The sequence below is a fragment of the Sitophilus oryzae genome, unplaced genomic scaffold (genome assembly GCF_002938485.1).
Source record: "Sitophilus oryzae breed Bouriz unplaced genomic scaffold, Soryzae_2.0 scaffold_1015_pilon_pilon, whole genome shotgun sequence".
Taxonomy (NCBI): domain Eukaryota; kingdom Metazoa; phylum Arthropoda; class Insecta; order Coleoptera; family Curculionidae; genus Sitophilus; species Sitophilus oryzae.
Genome location: NW_022145633.1, coordinates 88,906 through 108,401, shown reverse-complemented (window position 1 = coordinate 108,401; position 19,496 = coordinate 88,906). Strand labels below are relative to the sequence as shown.

At 32.1% G+C, this 19,496-nt stretch overlaps 1 protein-coding gene across 1 annotated transcript in view; it reads right to left on the bottom strand.

Annotated features, from left to right (window-relative positions):
- The window catches only part of LOC115874240 (endothelial cell-selective adhesion molecule-like), a gene marked incomplete at its 5' end in the record, with an annotated part of 101,474 nt that overhangs the window by 33,916 nt on the left and 48,062 nt on the right, over nt 1–19,496 (bottom strand). The window contains 1 exon segment of the mRNA XM_030889342.1: nt 18,016–18,151. Within this exon segment, the coding sequence (XP_030745202.1) occupies nt 18,016–18,151 (136 nt within the window).

Here is a 19,496-nt window from a genome sequence, read left to right as displayed (position 1 = left end):
ACTTATACTTAGAGTATAACTTAAAAACTACGATAATCCAAGTTGATGAATTATTGCTAGCCAAACTTCATTAATATTATTTTTAATGAAATATTACCCGAGAAAAAAATAGGAGGATAACCTACAACAAGAAATGAGATCCCATCAAAAACATGGAATGTAAAAAAATGCCAGTAGTAGTATCAATTTTAGTCAACTTTATTTTTAACTTTATTTCTGAAATAATTATAATGACAATTGCACGGTATGATATTCTATTCTAATTAAAAAACTTTATTTTTAATTATAAAAACTTCTTTTATAATTGCCAAGTAATTCCAAATAGGTTCCAGCTAGCTCAGTAAATAATTAAGTAAAATATATATGCACAGAACAAGCGATATCAAAAGGGAAGTGTATGGAAAAAATGTACTGATTGAAAAGTCCAAAATGTATTGGATTCGTTTAATAAATATTAAATTTAAAGTTAAAACAAATTACCAAGATCTATCATAAAATGTAGCAAATATTTAAATACAAAATAATGAAATATATATATATATATATATACTAGTAAAATGAACCATCCGTAAAATAAATCATGAATAGTGTCACAAAATATTGTTGTGACTAAACTGTGAACAACCCTGATGCGTATTTGTGATTATGATTAAGTCTATAAAGAATAAAATGAAATTTAAATGTAAAAATCCCCTGGTATACCAAGTTCACATACGATCGTATATTTAATGTAATAAATTTTAATCAATCATAAACGCAATAAAATAAGAGATTATTAAAGTCTTATCTGTCATCCAGTGATCGTTCCAGTCAGTCCATGAGAAAATCCAGATTGCTGGTCTTCAGTGTCACAGTGGCATTCCTCGTCACAGTGGCATTCACGTCACAATGGCATTAGTTGCAGTACCAAATCCAGTACAAAAAATTGATAAAAATCCTAAGCTAAACCGTAATCATCACTAAGCGCCAAGGAACAAGAACCCTTTCCACCATGCGGACCTTCCAAGACAAGATGGCGTCTCAACGCATGTTACTCCATGGAAAAGGATTCCTTAACTGTCCTCGTACTCATCCCAGTACGTCCACGCACCCATCTACAACTCCTGTCCTCTAAAATAAATAGTTGTAGAAGAGAACCTTACACCTAAGAATGTCTCTTACCCAACCAACAAAGATATCCCTTTTCAAGGTTTCCCCGGAATTCCAACTACACAGGCCAAGCTCAATTTCTTGCCAATCGGTCTTCTCGACCCTCAATGAATTCCAAGACCGTAATTCTACTGAACAATCCCAATATGGAACGGCGACCAGCCAAAATTTCACTAGAATTTCTTTCTTTTATTTTCGGCAGAGATCAGAAGGCTTCGCTTACTTTCACCAAGATGGTTCAAAGTCGAAAAAAAGGACGCGTGTTTGCAAAATCCGCAAAAGACGCTGGACTCCAAGATACCAACCCAAAGTCTAACACAGGCAACCAGTAAAACAAAAGACCCAAAATAAAATTCGATGTAAAATTTTATTTAATGCATACGGATTGAGTGAAACATTTTATTACATCATAATAAAATTATAATAATCCCTATAAGAACATAATATCTTCGGAAAATTATTAATACAGTTTGCGATCATATATAAAAACGTTTAAAAAGATCGAAAATCTAATTTACAAGATCCATCTATCAAACTTCAACGCTGGAAGATCAGCTGACAACAACTGAAACGTCAGTCTGTAAATCGTAATATAAACAAGATGAAATTTAGGGAAAAATCAACTATAATCAGGTAAACCAATTGATTACACACCGGAAAAATACATAATAAAATCCTTAACCCATATGTATATTGTAGACCCAACATTCCCACTTGTTGCGTTGAAACAGACAAAAGATAATCACATCAAGTCGATGTTCAAGAATCCTCCGAAGAAATATGCCAAGAAAATATCCTAACACAAGCATAAGTCTAAATACAGAATTAGTAACCACTGTAGAAAGAAAGGTAGGTTTTAAACAGACAAATTGATATTTTATTAATGAGGTTTTATATTACAGTTATCGGAGACAACTCCATCCCAAGAAATTGTTGTGGTGAAGAGATTTAATAGATAAGATATTATTAGAAGTTATATGTACAGTTAAGAAGTAAGCTAATTAAACGTTATTATTCAAGTTATTCAAGTTATTCAAGTAAGTTTTAGTTTTATTCCTAAAAATAAGCAAAATAAGTAAAATAAGTTACGGTGAAATTGTAAACTGTAACATGGTTTTATAAAAGATCTCACAACTTTTTATAGTGGAAGAATTGTGTTGCGAGAATTAGGTATTTTTTATATTCTATGTTTTTGATGGTGTTATATATTTATAATTAATTTATTTTTGTTTCCTAAAATATTTTGATTGAAGGAAAATATGTAAAAGGGGGCAACGCTGTGCCGGTCAACCTTAATCACGTGACTAAAAGTTTATTTGGTATGAACTATAGGTAATATACCTCAATAATTTTGGAATTCGAAAAAACAATTGCAGATATATTTATATTTATTACAGGCTAAGTTTCAAAGTTAACGAAGGGAGTCGTTTTAAAAATAGTAGACGGTGAGTTGAGGCAAATTCTTCTCCTTTTCTAAATGACATGGAAGCGGCGTTTGAAATTTACAAACTCAGGCAAAAGTTCCTTGCTTAAAGTTGTCGAGAAATAAAAGAAAGAGGCGGCTCAGTCGAAATGACATTGTTCCTCTACTCTATTTAATCTTGGTATAAAAGAAACAATGGTTTGAAAGTTTGCGCTAGCGGTTTTCTTCAGAACGATTTCTCCACTTATGTGACGGGTTTTCCCCTGCACAATAAAATATATAAAAGTTTCAAAATCAGGCTGAGAAAGAGAGAGAAACATTCACATCACAGAGAAACAAATTCTAGCACCGTAGATAATTTTGTTTCTAAATCGTTTTCCTTCCATTAAATTTACCTATGAAATTGAGAACGATAGATTACCATTTCTATATTTATATTAGTTATTAGAAATACTACTAATTGACTGGAGTTTGATATCTATAGAAAAAATACCACTAAATGCAGATATGTTCCCAATGAGTCGTGTCATTAAATTTCTTAGTTCTTAAATTACTTAGTTTTCCACTTACCAACGAAAGATTTGAAATAGAAAGAAATTACATTAGGAATGTAGCTGAGTGTAATGGATAAGCTTCTTCATTAGTGGATAAAATAATTAGAAAACGTATATATAAGTTTGCGATTGCTGAAAATTCGACTTTTCAAGTGGAGAAAGATACCTACGTCAAAATATATTTCAATACCGTTTGATAGAGGGTTATTCCGTGGTTTAAAAATAATTTTTATGAATGTCAATGATAAACTTGTGTATAGTGCTAATAATAAATTACAACAATTAGTTAATCCTAAAAATAAAGCACCTCCACTAGGTCGGGTGTTTATGAAATTTTATTTAAAGATTATAATCAGAAATATGTTGGGCAAATTAGAAGATCAATATTAACTAGATTTAAAGAACATATAGCTCAGATAACATATAGTAGACCGGATAAATTTTTAGTTGCTCAGCATATGGTTGATAAAGAATATTGTATAGATATTGATAATCTAAAATAAGTTAAACTCAAATTACAGGCAATTAGATGCATATGAGAGAGTCAAAATTAATAAATGTAAAGATAGTATGAACAGAGACAATGGCCCTCCAGTTTTCTATTCCTACTGATCTAGGTTCGGTAATTATTACCCTTGGTTGGTTTTGACTCGCTTGGCTAGTTTTGCCATCCCCACTCAGAACCAACTGAGTGAGTATATAAACGCTCAATTTGTAGATATTAGTTTAGTTTTAATCATCTGCTGATGATAGTAATATGGTTAGCGAAATGCGCGTCCATAGTAAAAGTGCTTTAGTGTATTGTGGTGATTTAGTCTTTTACCAGTATGTTCTTTCCATAAATAAGATTTATTAGAGGGACCACTTGTTAATTATTGATTTGTTCGGTTCAATTGACGCGAAAGAAAAGGTTTGCTCGACCGCCGCATAACTCAGGAGGCCTAAAAGATTGCATATTATATTACTATAATTACCATATTTAATAATTATCATATTTTAGCAAACTGAGTTGATATCATCAATTTTAAACTTTCGATTTTAGCCATACTACTACACCGACTTTACTGAATATATGCAAAACAAACTGAGAAATCGGAGCAAATCACTCATACATTATAATCAAATAATCTTGTGCGACAAGGCGTACGGATTACCAATTTCTGAATATCAATGTTATTTGTATTACATTCAGTTCTGTAATGGAAAGCATTAGTCGTGAAGCTAAGACATTACGATAATATTGGGTTGACTTAGTAAATGCGTCAAATGAAAAGCTACTAATCCCGTTGATTCTTGACACTGAACTAAAAATCAGTTAGCATTCAGCAATACGTAAAATAGTAATTTTAAATTGTTCAAAACCAATTTAACAAATTATGCTAAACAGATTTCTTCTACGAGTGGGTAACTTTATACCGCGCTGGCAACTTTTACTTTTGGGTCGGCATTTACATGTGTGGAAGTAAATCGCATAGGGATCTTATTAAGTCGGAGTGAGAGAAACGCGACGGTGTGCTGTTGCGGCATTGCCACATTTCTCCGGTACGCCTTTTCCTATCAAGTCAAGTAAAATCACGATCGTAAACCGCTTATTTTTAAAAGACTTTTATTTTCGAAAAGATAACTAGATAAAATCATTAGATATATTTCTGAGCATCTGAAATGGAATTATAAGGATATCGTTAAGGTACCCATTTTTTACAAAGAGAAAACGTCAGTAATCGTGATAACTCAAGAACTACTTTAGGTATTGAAACTTTCGGATCTTTTATAAGATGTTTAAATAAGAAAAATTTCATAGGCTTGTTTTTGTTCATTCAAAAATATTAAAAAAATCATCCATTTACATTTTTCAGCTATCGTGTAACTTCTAGACTTCTTCTAGATTTTCACATACTGTCTGCGAAGAAAATATAGCAGAAATATTAAGAGTTTTTGAACAAAAAACTACAATCAATTGTTTCTAATGGATTTTGGAATTCAGAGTTCTAATAACGCGATTTCTTACTAACAATTACATCAAGGTTTACTGTTTTGAGTAAAATCTCAACTGAATTGGATAACCTAAAATTGAGCTCATCAGCTGATCTGTTTAAATGTAGGTCAAAAGTTTTTCAATATGTTCTGGAAAATGTTATAAAAACATAAAACTTAAAAACATAAAAAATAATCATACAGAAAGTTTGAGGCTTTTTGATTTTACATGATTAAGTACTTATTAATTTTGAAGTTTAACTTGATATAATGCCATTTTAACAGAATGCCAACGGTTTTTATAGACGTACATATCTGCTAGAAAAAACTAAAGTGTTCTTAAATAGTTTAGTTAATTTAAATATTTTAAATAGTTTTTTTCTTTGTTCTTTCTGTTTTTTTTTGCTTCCGACGATGGGAATATATCTCTTTCCCGAAACGTTAAGCATTGTTTTGTCCGTTAGACAAATTTGTTTATTAGTAAATCACTGTTGACAAGCTGGTCTCCTGTGAATTAAAGCTTCAATCAGAACCTGGAAATTAGTGGAATAAATTAGTGGTTTCAATTACACTTTATACTATTTAGTTTACGATCATTCACAATGTCTAAAACACATTTAAAATTAATAGAATATTCTGGCAACAGCTTGCGGTAATCAGTTGTATCCATAGAGAAAAACTAATATTTAGCTTACAAAACAATAAACTTTTGATTTCTAACAACATTTTCTGTTGGCGGATGACAATCAAAAGCCAAAATAACATTCGTCGCAAATTTTGAATTATAATTAATGGAAAAGTTAAAAGCTTGTTCACTTTTTCCACTAATTAAAATTCCTACCACTAATTTTAACGTTCTGAATGCTTACATTCAAATTAGACGAACAAACTTCTATGCTAATTGAAACCACTAATTTATTATTCCACTAATTGCGAGGTTCTGAATGAAGCTTAACGCAGCAGTGTCGGGCTGAGTATCAACTCAGACAAAACCGCGATAGTGCCATTCACCAGAAGGCGAAATCTGAAAAACTTGAAAAGAACCCAACTAGATGGAAAGGAAATACTGCCAACACAGGAAGTTAAATACCTGGGAATAACCCTGGACAGTAAACTCCTGTGGAACAGGCATATTAAGAACACTACCAGCAAAGCCATAAAGGCTCTCATGATATGCAGAAGACTGGCCGGAAATAGATGGGGCTGCTCCCCTAACATTTTGCGCTGGATGATTACTTATGGAGCAGTTGCCTGGTACACAAAACTAGAGCAACGGACGGCAAGGCTAAACCTATGCAAAGTCCAGAGACTAGCATGTGTTTGCATCACAGGAGCCATGAGAACCTGTCCAACAGCAGCAATGGAGGTCATTCTAGATCTAACACCACTGCACATTGTCATTGGTAGATATGCCAATGCGACATTGATTAGAATGGTCACTAACGGAATTAGTACTGGGAGAATTGTCAGATCAGGGGCTTGGAACACCCTCATAAAGGAAATACCACTCCTGCAACTCCCAGTGGACGATATGCTAAGAACGTACAACTTTGAGAAACATCTCCATGTAGTATTGAGCAATAAAAAGGATTGGAAGAGCGAAACGCTTGCCCAGCAGTTAAAAGACCATACCATAACTTGGTATACTGATGCTTCCAAAACCAATACGGGAACAGGGATCGGAGTGTTTGGGCCGAGAGCTAAATACTCCGAACCAATCGGCACTTACCCTAGTATCCTACAGGCAGAAATCTACGCTATCGAAAGATGCATACAACTTATCTTAGATAGGAACTATCGGAAACAAGAAATAGCCACCTTGTCTGATAGTCAAGCAGCGTTAAAAGCGATCAACTCAGTATCAATCAATTCGAAATTGGTCAAAGAATGCATAGAGAAGCTGAATAAATTAGGCAAAGAAAACAAAGTCCTCATACACTGGGTGCCTGCTCACCAAGGGATAGAAGGCAATGAAAAAGCAAATAATCTAGCTAGGAAAGGAGCGAACACTCCACTAACTGGGCCAGAACCGTTCTGCTTTCCAAGTGGTAACCAACTCAAGGCGGAACTCAAGAACTTGGAAGATTCCATGCGCAACCTGGAATGGAAATCTTGCAATACTCGAAGACACTCGAAGAAGTTTCTGAGGGCTTATGATCAAGAAAAATCACAGATCTTTCTGAGTAAGAACAATCTTCGGATTGTCACGGGGTTTTTAACAGGACACTGTCTCCTCAATGGACACCTCAGTAGATTGAAACTAAGAAGAAACGGCGAATGCAGATTCTGTGGGAAAGATGGGGAAACACCAGTACACCTCATCACTGAGTGCGCCGAGACGACAACCATTCGTGCCATGAATTTTGGTACCACTGATATTGGAGATGGAGAACTACCCTCTATAAAACCGTCCCAGATACTGGCTTTTGTCAAAGCCCTGGGACTGTATGATGAGTTATGATTCAAGAAAGGGGGACACAATGGATCTGTAAGGTCGAAGTGATTAACCCCCCTCCCACTCATTCTAAATTCTAAAAAAAAAAATCTAACGCAGCAGTGTTTACCAACCAGTGTAAATTTTCCTGAAATATAATTTTAGGGTCAGAACCATGTCTCCTGAGCATTTTGTTTTTTGAATCATGTCAATACATGCCTTGGTTAATTTTCATGAGCGAAATGAACTTGCCACCAACAATTTGCAGTTTTTTTAATAAATAAATAATAATTTATTTTTTATTTTTTTTTCAATATGACAATGTAGCTTTGGTGATTATTGTGAACTCAGGGTGGTCCGAACTGTATTCCGGAAACTTCGGCAGCATATTCTGCACATAAAAATAAGTAAAAAAGTTCGTATAAATGTATGCCCTAAAATGCTTAGTTTCGGAGATACAGGGTGTAGAAGTTTCATTTTTATTTCGATTTTTTCTAAATAATTTCTGCAGTAACGTCAATATTTGGATGAAAATTGGTGTCTGGGAGTTTTTTGATATGAGAAATTTGGGATTTTGATGTCAATATGACTCCTACTAGTAGAGGGCGCCACCTACATATTTTTTAACTGGTTGAAAGTAATAACTTTTCGTCCGTACCTGTATTAAACTACTGAGTAAAAAAATATACATTTACGACGTTTTTTACGTAAAAAAATATCTCTTGGAAAAAATTGGAGTATTGGTTTTCGAGATATTTGGAATCGAAATTATCAATACCTCTCGTCATTGACATAAATTAAACATGTTGACTAAATAGTTATTAGACTGAAATCATAAATTTGAAAGTTTTTGTTCCAAAAGTGTAATAGAAACTGTTTTATCATCATATTTTTGCAGAAAAATTTATGATTAATTTAAAAAAATAAAAATTTCCCAAATTTATTATTTCAGTGAGAAAACTATCTACTCAACGTGTTTATTTTTCGTCAATAATGGCATGTATTGACTACTTCCATTCTAAATATCTCGAGAACGGTTGCTCGTAGCGATTTTTACAAACAGATATTTTTTACATAAAAAATAACAGAGATGTATATTTTTCTCTCGGTAGTTTTATACAGGTACGGACAAAAAGTTATTACGTTTCAAAACAGTTAAAACACATGTAGGTGGCGCCCTCTACCAGTAGGAGTCATATTGATATGTACATACATTTATACGAACTTTTTTACCTATTTTTATCTGCAGAAAATGCTGGCGAAGTTTCCGGAATACAGTTCGGACCACCCTGTATACTACTATGAACTGCCCATCATGTTCGACGTTTGGGAAATGCTTGAAAGAAGGGTTAGAGGTCGCGAAGCGTTACCATCTTCATTAAATAAACTTCGCTTGGTTCTTAAAAAGAATGGGAAAACATAACGCAATATGATATACGCAGCCTCCATGACGGTATGAACAAACGTTCAAACGTATACAGGCAGTTATAGCAGCCAGGGCAATACAAAGTATTAGGGTATTTTTTAATTTTTTTTTTCTGTTTGTATACTTCAGTATTACAGATGTTTTCCATAATATCGTTACTTCTGTTATCGTTATTAATGTTTATTAAAACCAGAACTGTATTGTTAGTCTTTAATGTCTTTCTTTAATTTAGTATACCGGGTGCGTCTCAAAACTGGCTCACCCCTATAACTTTTTATTTTTTTAGTAAGAAAAAAACGAGATTTGATATGTTAGTATATGACATAAATTAGGATTGGTTGACGTATTCAATTGTTTTCGGTCACTTCCGGTTTCACCGAAATTGACCACAACTTTTAATTTTTAGCACCCCCGGTATTTTTTTAATTTATTCGATAGAAAATGTCACTCTGAATAGTATGACATATCATATGTCAACTTTTGACATTTTCGCATATGGTTTATTTGAAATTAAAACTTGCGGTTCGTAACGAAAATTTGACTTGAAATATCAAATGTGTGGTATCAAATTATTCGTAAAAAATGCTTTTTCCGAATATGCTAATGAGCCACCCTCGTTCCATCTGAAAAAATTGAGATATGATTAAAAATACGATTAGAGCATTTTCTAACTGGCCAGGACAAGACACTAAAAACCTTAGACGATCAAATCTATTTTTCCAAGGCTCCTTGATGAAGAATAAGTGTTTTTAACATAGGCATGGCACCCTAGATTGCATTTTAAAATACATTTTTTTACTAAGCGAGAATGTCAAAAGTTTACATATGAGATGTCATTCTATTCAGAATGTCATTTTCTATCGAATAGAGTAAAAAAATACCGAGGGTTCCATTTTAAAATCAAAAGTAGTAGTCATTTCCGGTGAAAACCGGAAGTGACCAAAACAATTGAATACACCAATCAATCCTAATTTATGTCATATACTAACATACTAAATCTCGTTTATTTATCTGAAAAAATAAAAAAGTTAAAGGCCACTTTTGAGACGCACCCGGTAGAGTATCCGATGCAGCGTAATATGACGTTACGACAATAGTCACCAATACCATCTCGTCTTTTTAAAAAATTACATCAAAAGTAATAATAACTGAAAAAATTGCAAATTGATCATGATCAGTTCATTTCGCTCTTAAAAATTAGCGAAAGCATGCATTGATGATTACACAATTATTACACAGGGTGTTTTAAAGTTAGGACAATAAAACAACCCCTCGATTAACCCTGTATAATATGCCAATTACTAAAGTTAACAAAAAAACTGAGTTTTCGAATTAAAGTTGATATAATTACATACAGTTTGGTAAAAAAATCATGGAAATAGGGCTAAACATAATAAAAATATAACATTTTAAATTTGACAAAAAATTTCTCTATTGCGTTTTTTGTATCTGAGCGTATTTTATTTTATAGATTTTCTTACAGTGCAAGAGACGAATCCGCCACAGACAGGTATAGACCTTTTCTAAACTAATACAAACAGAACCTTCCTTTGTTAAATCAAACAAACTGTATAAATATTGCAAGGAATTCGTCTTTTTCATATCGATAATGATAAAACGCAACAAGCAAACCGAGGAACTAGAGCACCCTTCTCTTCATAAAGTAATCGAATAATCCTGTGCGGAAAAGCGTAATGACAGCCGATTGCTAAATCTCGTGGCGGTCTGGGTACGCTCAGCTGGTTTGGCATTTAATTGGAAGATGGAGTCGGCCGTCGTCGTCGAGCCACCCGGTCGTTCCGGAAGAATTTCCGGTTGCATCGGTAGAGACACAAGCGGAACAAGGCCGATTACTTCGGACGTCGACTACCTTAAAACGCGCTCTGGGAAATACCGATACGGAGTAGTTTCTAATTTTGGATATGTTCGGCAGAAATATTCCAGAGAGAAACAAACTTTAAAAATTGGTCAAGTGCGACACACGCTAAATGGACTTGATTTTTCATATGCCTCGAAGTCTGTGGACCTTTTTGTATGCCTCGATAACATATTGGTGCAGATTATTTTCACCCAAACAAATAATAACCCAAACTATACATTGATGCGGATTGTCTATGAATTCTTTCTGAAGGTCACAGAAACCTGAACGCGTAATTCGGTGTTCTTTCGCATCTGTTATAGGTAATTTGTGACACAGTCCTTCCCTTGAGTTCTTCTGCCTAAAATCTATATTACCTTCCCTAAGATTTTAAATATAAATGATTGAAAGTCATAACAAGTTTACCACAATTTAAACTTAAGATAATTATTTAATTATTAAATCTATAATTGTATTCAAAAATAACACTTACGAAGTTAATAAATATTAACTATTATATACATCATTTAATAATTATTCTGATAAAAACACGCTGGATTTTTTATTTTAGAAATCATACAGGCTATAATCATTAATATGACTATATGTATTAACAATACTTAAATTAAAATTTATTTGAAGGAATACTACTTGAAGTATTAACTCGGAATAATTATTAAGAACTGCTCATCGCGTTATCGATGTCGGCGTCTTATGACTGTTGTCTGGCTGATTGGCCGTTTAGGTATCTATAGTTTGATTTCAGATAATGCAGATTTTAATGTGCCATTTGTGGTTTTTTATTGGAATTTTTTTACATATTTGGTATACTCTATGAAGTGCCTATTTATATACATTTAAAATTAATTAATTAGTGTATAGTAATTGAATTATAAAATATTCAAACGGTAAAAGCTATCAACTTATCCCAATAAATATTTGACAACGACTTGGATTCATTTGTTTTAACGCCTGTTGGCGGTGGAAACCCATGCAAGCTTTTTTCTTTGTCCTAAATTGATAATTAAAAAAAATTATAATCATATAAAAAATATGGTTATTAGTCTAAATTTATTATTTATGTGATTTTGCTCTTTCTCGTATAATTTGCCCCTTGTTTCTCATACGGAAATAGTTAGATTTAAATAGCCAAACTGTACCTAACAACCCATGCCTTGACATATTTTCTTTTAAAATAATATCGCTTTCTTTATCCGCCGGTCCAGACTCGACCTTGCTCTATTCAACTTAAGTACGTGTTGACAGGCAGGTTATTGAACCCATGTTGCTTCTAGCATGTCGTTTTTTCAAAGATGGGTCCCATATAAACGCGGCCAGAAGTATTTTCAATACTAAAACGATTAAAAAAAGTCGCCTTGACTAGGATTCGAACCTGCCTTACTACGGCTCCGACGTCATAGCAGCGTAAGGTCCGAACGCTTTAACCACGCGGCCACCGAGGACTTGAAAGAATCTATGTAAAATTCTTACTTAAAAGATAATATTTAGTGAAAGTACTTTTTTATTTATAAATATTTATTTAACTCTTTTTTTAGTATTTGTTCTTATAGCGGCAACATAGATACATTATCTGTAAAAATTTCAACTGTCTAGCTATAACGGTTCATAAGATAGACCTTTGTGACAGACGGACAGGCAGCGAAGTCTTAGTAATAGGGTTCCCGTTTTTACCCTTTGGGTACGGAACCCTAAAAAACGAAGATAATTACAGGTTGTTTAAAAAAAATGTGCAATCTCTCGTGGGGAGATTCCTCACGTAAAAATAAGACTTATTTTTCATATCAACATAGGTCCGATTCTGCTTTGTTTCGTAGCTACAGGGTGTTAAAGTATTAAAAATCTTTCGATTAATTACAACTTCCTTCCAAGTACTTTCAGTGTTTCGAATAAAATTTTGACGGTAAAAGTTACTATAAATGTCACGTATTTTAATGCTAAAAAAGTGTCGACATATTCACCAGGGACGTGCATATGGGTTATCATTCGAATATTTTTCTAAAAAAATATGTACGCCACTGATTTTTTTCTCTTGTTAGCAAAATAGTGTAAGCAAGTATTCGAATATTTTTCTAAAAAAACATGTACGCCACTGATTTTTTTTCTCTTGTTAGCAAAATAGTGTAAGCAGTTTAATGCCAATTAAAAGTTGTCTCTTGATATTTTGTCGATTTCGGCCTCCTTGATGAGATAAACGCAATTTTATTAATTTGCCTTGATTCAAGTTTAATAGCAACCTTAAAAAAAATAATATCATTAACTTGAGAAAGTTATAAATAAGTACTCATTGATTCCTCATCAAAAAATAAGAAAAAAAGTTTCTATAAACACGGCTATGGAAATGCATAGTTTTAAAGTTCCAGGATGTTAAAATTTTTTAAAATTAGGTTTTTTGTAATTATCTTAAATACTATTATTTTTTATTTAAAATTGCTGTAGGTTGGACAAATAGTAATAATATTTAATAATAAATTATGTAAAATATATGATTTATTAATTTTATTAAATGTGATTCATAAAATAGCGTTTATCTCATCAAGAAGACCGAATTTGACAAAATATCAACAGATAGCTTTTAATTGACATTAAACGACCTACTCAATTTTGATATCAAAAGAAACAAAAAATCAGTGGCACACATGTTTTCTTTGAAAAATATTCCAGTGATAACCCATATGTACGTCCCTGGTGAATTTATCTCCACTTTTTTAGCATAAAGCTTTTTTTTTTAAATATGAAGCACTTATTTTTTTCGAAACGCTAAAATTACTTGGAAGAAAATTATAATAAATCCAAAGAATATTAAGACTATAACACCCTGTAACTACAAAACAAAGCCGAATCGGGCCAATGTTGATATGAAAAATAAATCTTATTTTTACATGAGGAATCTCCCCACGAAAGATGGCACATTTCAGACACCCTGTAAAAGAGGTAAGAAAAAATCTCTCATACGACTTCATTTTAAGAGTCCATTTCACTAGTCCGAAAGAGTAGCAAATAAGCGTTCGGCATTTAACGTTTTATGTAAAACTGACTAGGTATTTTTACACAAAATGAAGAAGGAAATTAAAGATAAAGGATTATACTTAATCCCTATTGTAGCACATTTTTAGAAAACTTATTTATTTTTAAGATTTTGATGGTCAAACATCAACAATATATTTCTTATGTTTTCAGAAGACATAATTTAAAATTCCGTTATAATACGGAAATAGATTGAAGTTTTGTGATTACAGTGATATATAATTTATATGGTTTTGTAACACATTGTTCGCTATTTTATGACAAATGCTGAAGCTCTGCAAACCCTAATCAAGCCTTAATCAAAGCACGTGTGTTTGGAATTTTGGGGGTGGAACACGACAGGATCGAGCTAAGCCTTAGGCAGATTTCTGAAATATCTATATATATAAATCTGACTGTCCTGACTGATACTGACTCATCAACGCCCAGACCAAACCCTTGACCCTAGAAAGCTGAAATTTTGCACAGGGGTTCCTTTTATGATGTTTACGTAAGATAAGAAAGGATTTTTAAAAATTCATCCCCTAAGGGGGTAAAAAGGGGGGTGGAATATTACAATATTTTTTATTTAAAAAACGGTCAAATTTCCGAAAAACGCTTAAACACGTATATTTTATTTTCTTTTTTACATATTTTAAGATTTTTAAAATGTATACAGGGTGTTTCGAAAAATCTGGTCATTGATTAATCACGATCCTGCTTAAAGCGCTTGACGTAAAAGCTGATTTTTGGAAACGGATTGACTTTAGGGTGTAGAGGTTCGATAAGAAGGATTTTTCGAAACTCGAATTTAAGGGGTGAAACCGCCCCTCAAATATTAGAATATTTTTTATTTAAAAACGGTCAAGTTTCCGAAAAACGCTTAAACACGTATATTTTATTTTCTTTTTTACATATTTTAAGATTTTTTAAAATGTATACAGGGTGTTTCGAAAAATCTGGTCATTGATTAATCACGATCCTGCTTAAAGCGCTTGACGTAAAAAAGCTGATTTTTGGAAACGGATTGACTTTAGGGTGTAGAGGTTCGATAAGAAGGGATTTTTCGAAACTCGAATTCTAAGGGGGTGAAACCGCCCCTCAAATATTAGAATATTTTATTTAAAAAAACGGTCAAGTTTCCGAAAAACGCTTGAACACGTATAATTTATTTTCTTTTTTTGCATATTTTAAGATTTTTTAAAAATGTATACAGGGTGTTTCGAAAAATTGATTAATTGGTCATTGATTAATCACGATTCTGCTTAAAGCGCTTGACGTAAAAAGCTGATTTTTGGAAAACGGATTGACTTTAGGGTGTAGAGGTTCGATAAGAAGGGATTTTTCGAAACTCGAATTCTGAGGGTGTGAAACCACCCCTCAAATATTAGAATATTTTTTATTTAAAAACCGGTGAGTTTTTCGGAAAAATTCTTAAACATGTATATTTTATTTCGTTGTTTTACATATTTTAAGATTTTTTAAAAATTTATACAGGGTGTTTCATAAAATATAACCATTGAGTAATCACGATTCTACTTAAACTGTTTGACTTTTAAAGCTGATTTTTGGCAAACGGATTTACTGTGGGGTGTAGAGGTTCGATAAGGAGGGGTTTTTCGAATTTCAAATTCCAAGCGGATGAAAACGACCCACAAATATTACAATATATGTTATTTAAATACGGCGAGCCTTTCGGGAAAACACTTGGACACGCATAATTGATTTTGTTTTTTACATATTTTGAAATTTTTAAAAATCATACAGGGTGTTCCAAAAGTTGGGTAATTGATTAATCACGATTCTGCTTAAACTGCTTGACGTAAAAAGCTTTATTTTTAGCAAACGGATTTTTCGAAAGTCAAATTCCAACGAGATGAAACTACCCCTCAAATATTATACCAAGTTATATAATAATATCGCCATATTGTTTTTTCTCATGCTGACATAAATGTAAGAAAATTTTATCTTAGTTTGTATGTTAATGGAAATTCTTGCTTTGCTTGATCATCACCATTACAAATGATTAATCCGACGCGAACGAAGTCGCGGGTACACACTAGTAATATATATTTCCTTCGGCCACACACCCACTTTATGAAGAGCGAACCGAACAGTACAGCGTAATAGACTCTTAAGAAACCGGGAACTCGGTTATTTTCAGTTTATTTTAAAAATGGTAAAGACAAAATATGTTTCTTTTGGCCCGGATCTACCACACCTTAAAATACTTGCACTTATATCTGGGACACCTTGTATAGTTGAAGTAAAACTAAAGACCCCTCAATGGCAGTCCAACACAACAGAAATATTCTTCCATTTGAAATTTGATTAAAATTCATAATTTAAATTTTATTTTATTTCGCTACTTTCAATAGGTATAGAAAATAATTTTATATTATTGTTACGTTTTTCGTCGGTTCCGTGTGGATAGAAAGTCACAATTTATTTAAACACAATTTATTTAACACTAATTAACAAAAACAATAACGATAAAAGATTTAAAGAACTATTTACAAACGATTTATAACGATTTATCTAGAAAGAATTTATTTTGAATTTTAGCGCGTCAACTGTACTCGTCTATTTATGTCTGCCCTATCTAGGCCCCAGCCGCCGGCTTTTATACCCACAGCTAAAGATTTCTAGAATAGTCCATAGATCGTTAGGTGCATAGAGAAGGTTTGGATTGTTCTCGTATGTACTACTCCATTCCAGTAGAACTCGATTTTTCTCGAACGTCCGAATGAATCATTACGGTATCTATTCTTTAATGCAATGTTAAGGTCATCTGAGGGCGGGACATATAGTTAGGTTAGGTCGGGTCCACACGGGTCCGCAACATTATTTATAAAATATAATTAATAATTTGGTAAATTAATGGCGTCATTAGCAAATACAGAAAATATATTCAAAATTATATAAAATACTAGCGTGTACCAGCGACTCCGTTCGCGTCGAATTAATCATTTGTAATGGTGATTATAAAACAAAGCAAGAATTTCCATTAACATACAAACTGGATAAAATTTTCTCACATTTATGTCAGCATGAGAAAAAACAATATGGCGATATTATTATATAACTTTTTAATATTTGAGGGGTAGTTTCATCTCGTTGGAATTTGACTTTCGAAAAATCTGTTTGCCAAAAATAAGCTTTTTACGTCAAGCAGTTTAAGCAGAATCGTGGTTAAGAAATTACCCAACTTTTTGGAACACCCCGTATGATTTTTTGAAAAATTTCAAAATATGTAAAAAAAAACAAATAAATTATGCTTGTCCAAGCGTTTTTCCGAAAGACTAACCGTTTTTTAAATAACAAATATTGTAATATTTAAGGGGCGTTTTCACCCTCTTGGAATTTGAGATTCGAGAAACTCCTCGTTATCGAACCTCTACACTCCACAGTCAATCCATTTGCCAAAAATCAGCTTTAAACGTCAAGCAGTTTAAGCAGAATCGTGATTACTCAATGGTCATATTTTATAAAACACCTTGTATAAGTTTATAAAAAATCTTAAAATATGTAAAACAACAAAATAAAATATACGTGTTTAAGAGTTTTTCCAAAAAACTCACCGGTTTTTAAATAAAAAAATATTTTAATATTTGAGGGATAGTTTCACCCCCTTAGAATTCGAGTTTCGAAAAATCCCTTCTTATCGAACCTCTACACCCTAAAGTCAATCTGTTTTCCAAAAATCAGCTTTTTACGTCAAGCGCTTTAAGCAGGATCGTGCTTAATCAATGACCAGATTTTTCGAAATACCCTGTATATATTTTTAAAAAATCTTAAAATATGTAAGAAAACAAAATAAAATATACGTGTTTAAGCGTTTTTTTCGGAAACTTGACCATTTTTTAAATAAAAAATATTGTAATATTTGAGGGGTGGTTCCACCCTCTTGGAACTGGAATTTCGAAAAATCCCTTCTTATCGAACCTCTACACCCTAGAATCGACCTGAATACCAAAATTGAGCTTCTTACGTTGAGTGGTTTGAGCAGGATCGTGATTAATCGTATGTCAGTCACTTAAAGATTTTATATATTATAGTATAGATATTCAAAATTATGTAAAATATTTATATATCTTTTACATTATAAAAATTTTAGGGTTAGCTACATTTTAAAGGGGTATAATAGAATTCCATAAGGGCATACACACTTACCGACGACTGTCATATATGCGCTATCGGTGACAGTTTCAAAATAAGGTGCTTCTCCGGAGACTTCGCATCGATACAATCCAGTGGAGGACAGCTGCAGCGAAGACAAAACTACAGCATTTTGTGTAGAGTTGTGTAACTGAAACATAAAATTAAAATTAATTATTAACCCCCACCTAGGTATATCTATAAAAGTCTACATAGAAAGTTCAAATCTTTTTGCAAAATTGTAAAAAGAGCATTCCATAGTATCTAGATAAGTTTTATTTTTGAAGTTTTTACTAAATTTCATGAAAAGCTAATTAAAACCCAATTTTGGATTTTGCAATATTAAAAATATACCTCAAAATATAATATACAGGATTGTTCACCACATACGACACGGAGTATTGTAGCTAAACGATTAGATCTTTACAAACTGTAAGTTCTGGGTTCCTTGAAGGACTATTAGAGCTACAATTTAAAAATATTTTTACAAGGTACAGAGTGTCCCAAATAAGTTAAAAATATTATAGTTGTAGTTTTTTAAATGGAACACCCTGTATATTATTCTATTTTTAGATTCTACGATGGAAATAAAGGTAAATTTGATTAAAGTTTATCACACTTAGACCTTACCGTTTTTGAAATATTTTCAATTTTATGAAATTTCAGTAAAAGTTTTAGGGCTTCATTTCTCCAAGGGTATAAAAGTTTTTAATACTAAATATTTATTGGAGATTATTTATTGATCAGATATTGTGTTGCAATAATAAAAATTTTACTACCTTATACAGAGTGTCCAAAAATGTATATTAAATAATTACTAGCTTTAAACGGCAATAACTTGTTTAATTTAAATAGAATACCCTATATATTTTACGTGAATCAGATGCACAATGTAATTGTCTATCACATTGTATTATACCATTTTTTACCCATTTCTTCAAGTTTTCGTAGAAAATGCATTCTCTTATAATTTAGACCTCATTTATCACTATACCCATGAAATATTGACATTTTAGATTATTTTTAAAGATGTAACAAATTTTCAAAGAATACAGATACTACTATTGTCGATATAGTTCGCTTATTTCATTAAAAAATTAAAAAAAACTGTTTAAATATTGTTTGTTAAAAAGGACCAATTAATATGATCCCAGTATTCAAATTACATTAATTGACTGTTTACATTGATTAATAATAATTGCTCCAAATACTAAAAAACTGAATTTTGTGTATATTAGACAGTGTGGTAAAAAGTAACACTTTATAAATTTTATTTCATTTTTTGACGAATGCTTGTTTATAAAAACAGAGACGTTCATTTTCATAACTTATTATTATATTGATTTCTGAGCCAAATTCACATTTATTTAGAATACTTTATTAATTAAAACAATTTAAAAGTATGTAATTGACTAATTTTTGGTCGGAAATAATGGTGGTAGGCATATTTAATTAATAAATTAAATAAATTTAATAAATTTAATAAATTTAATAAA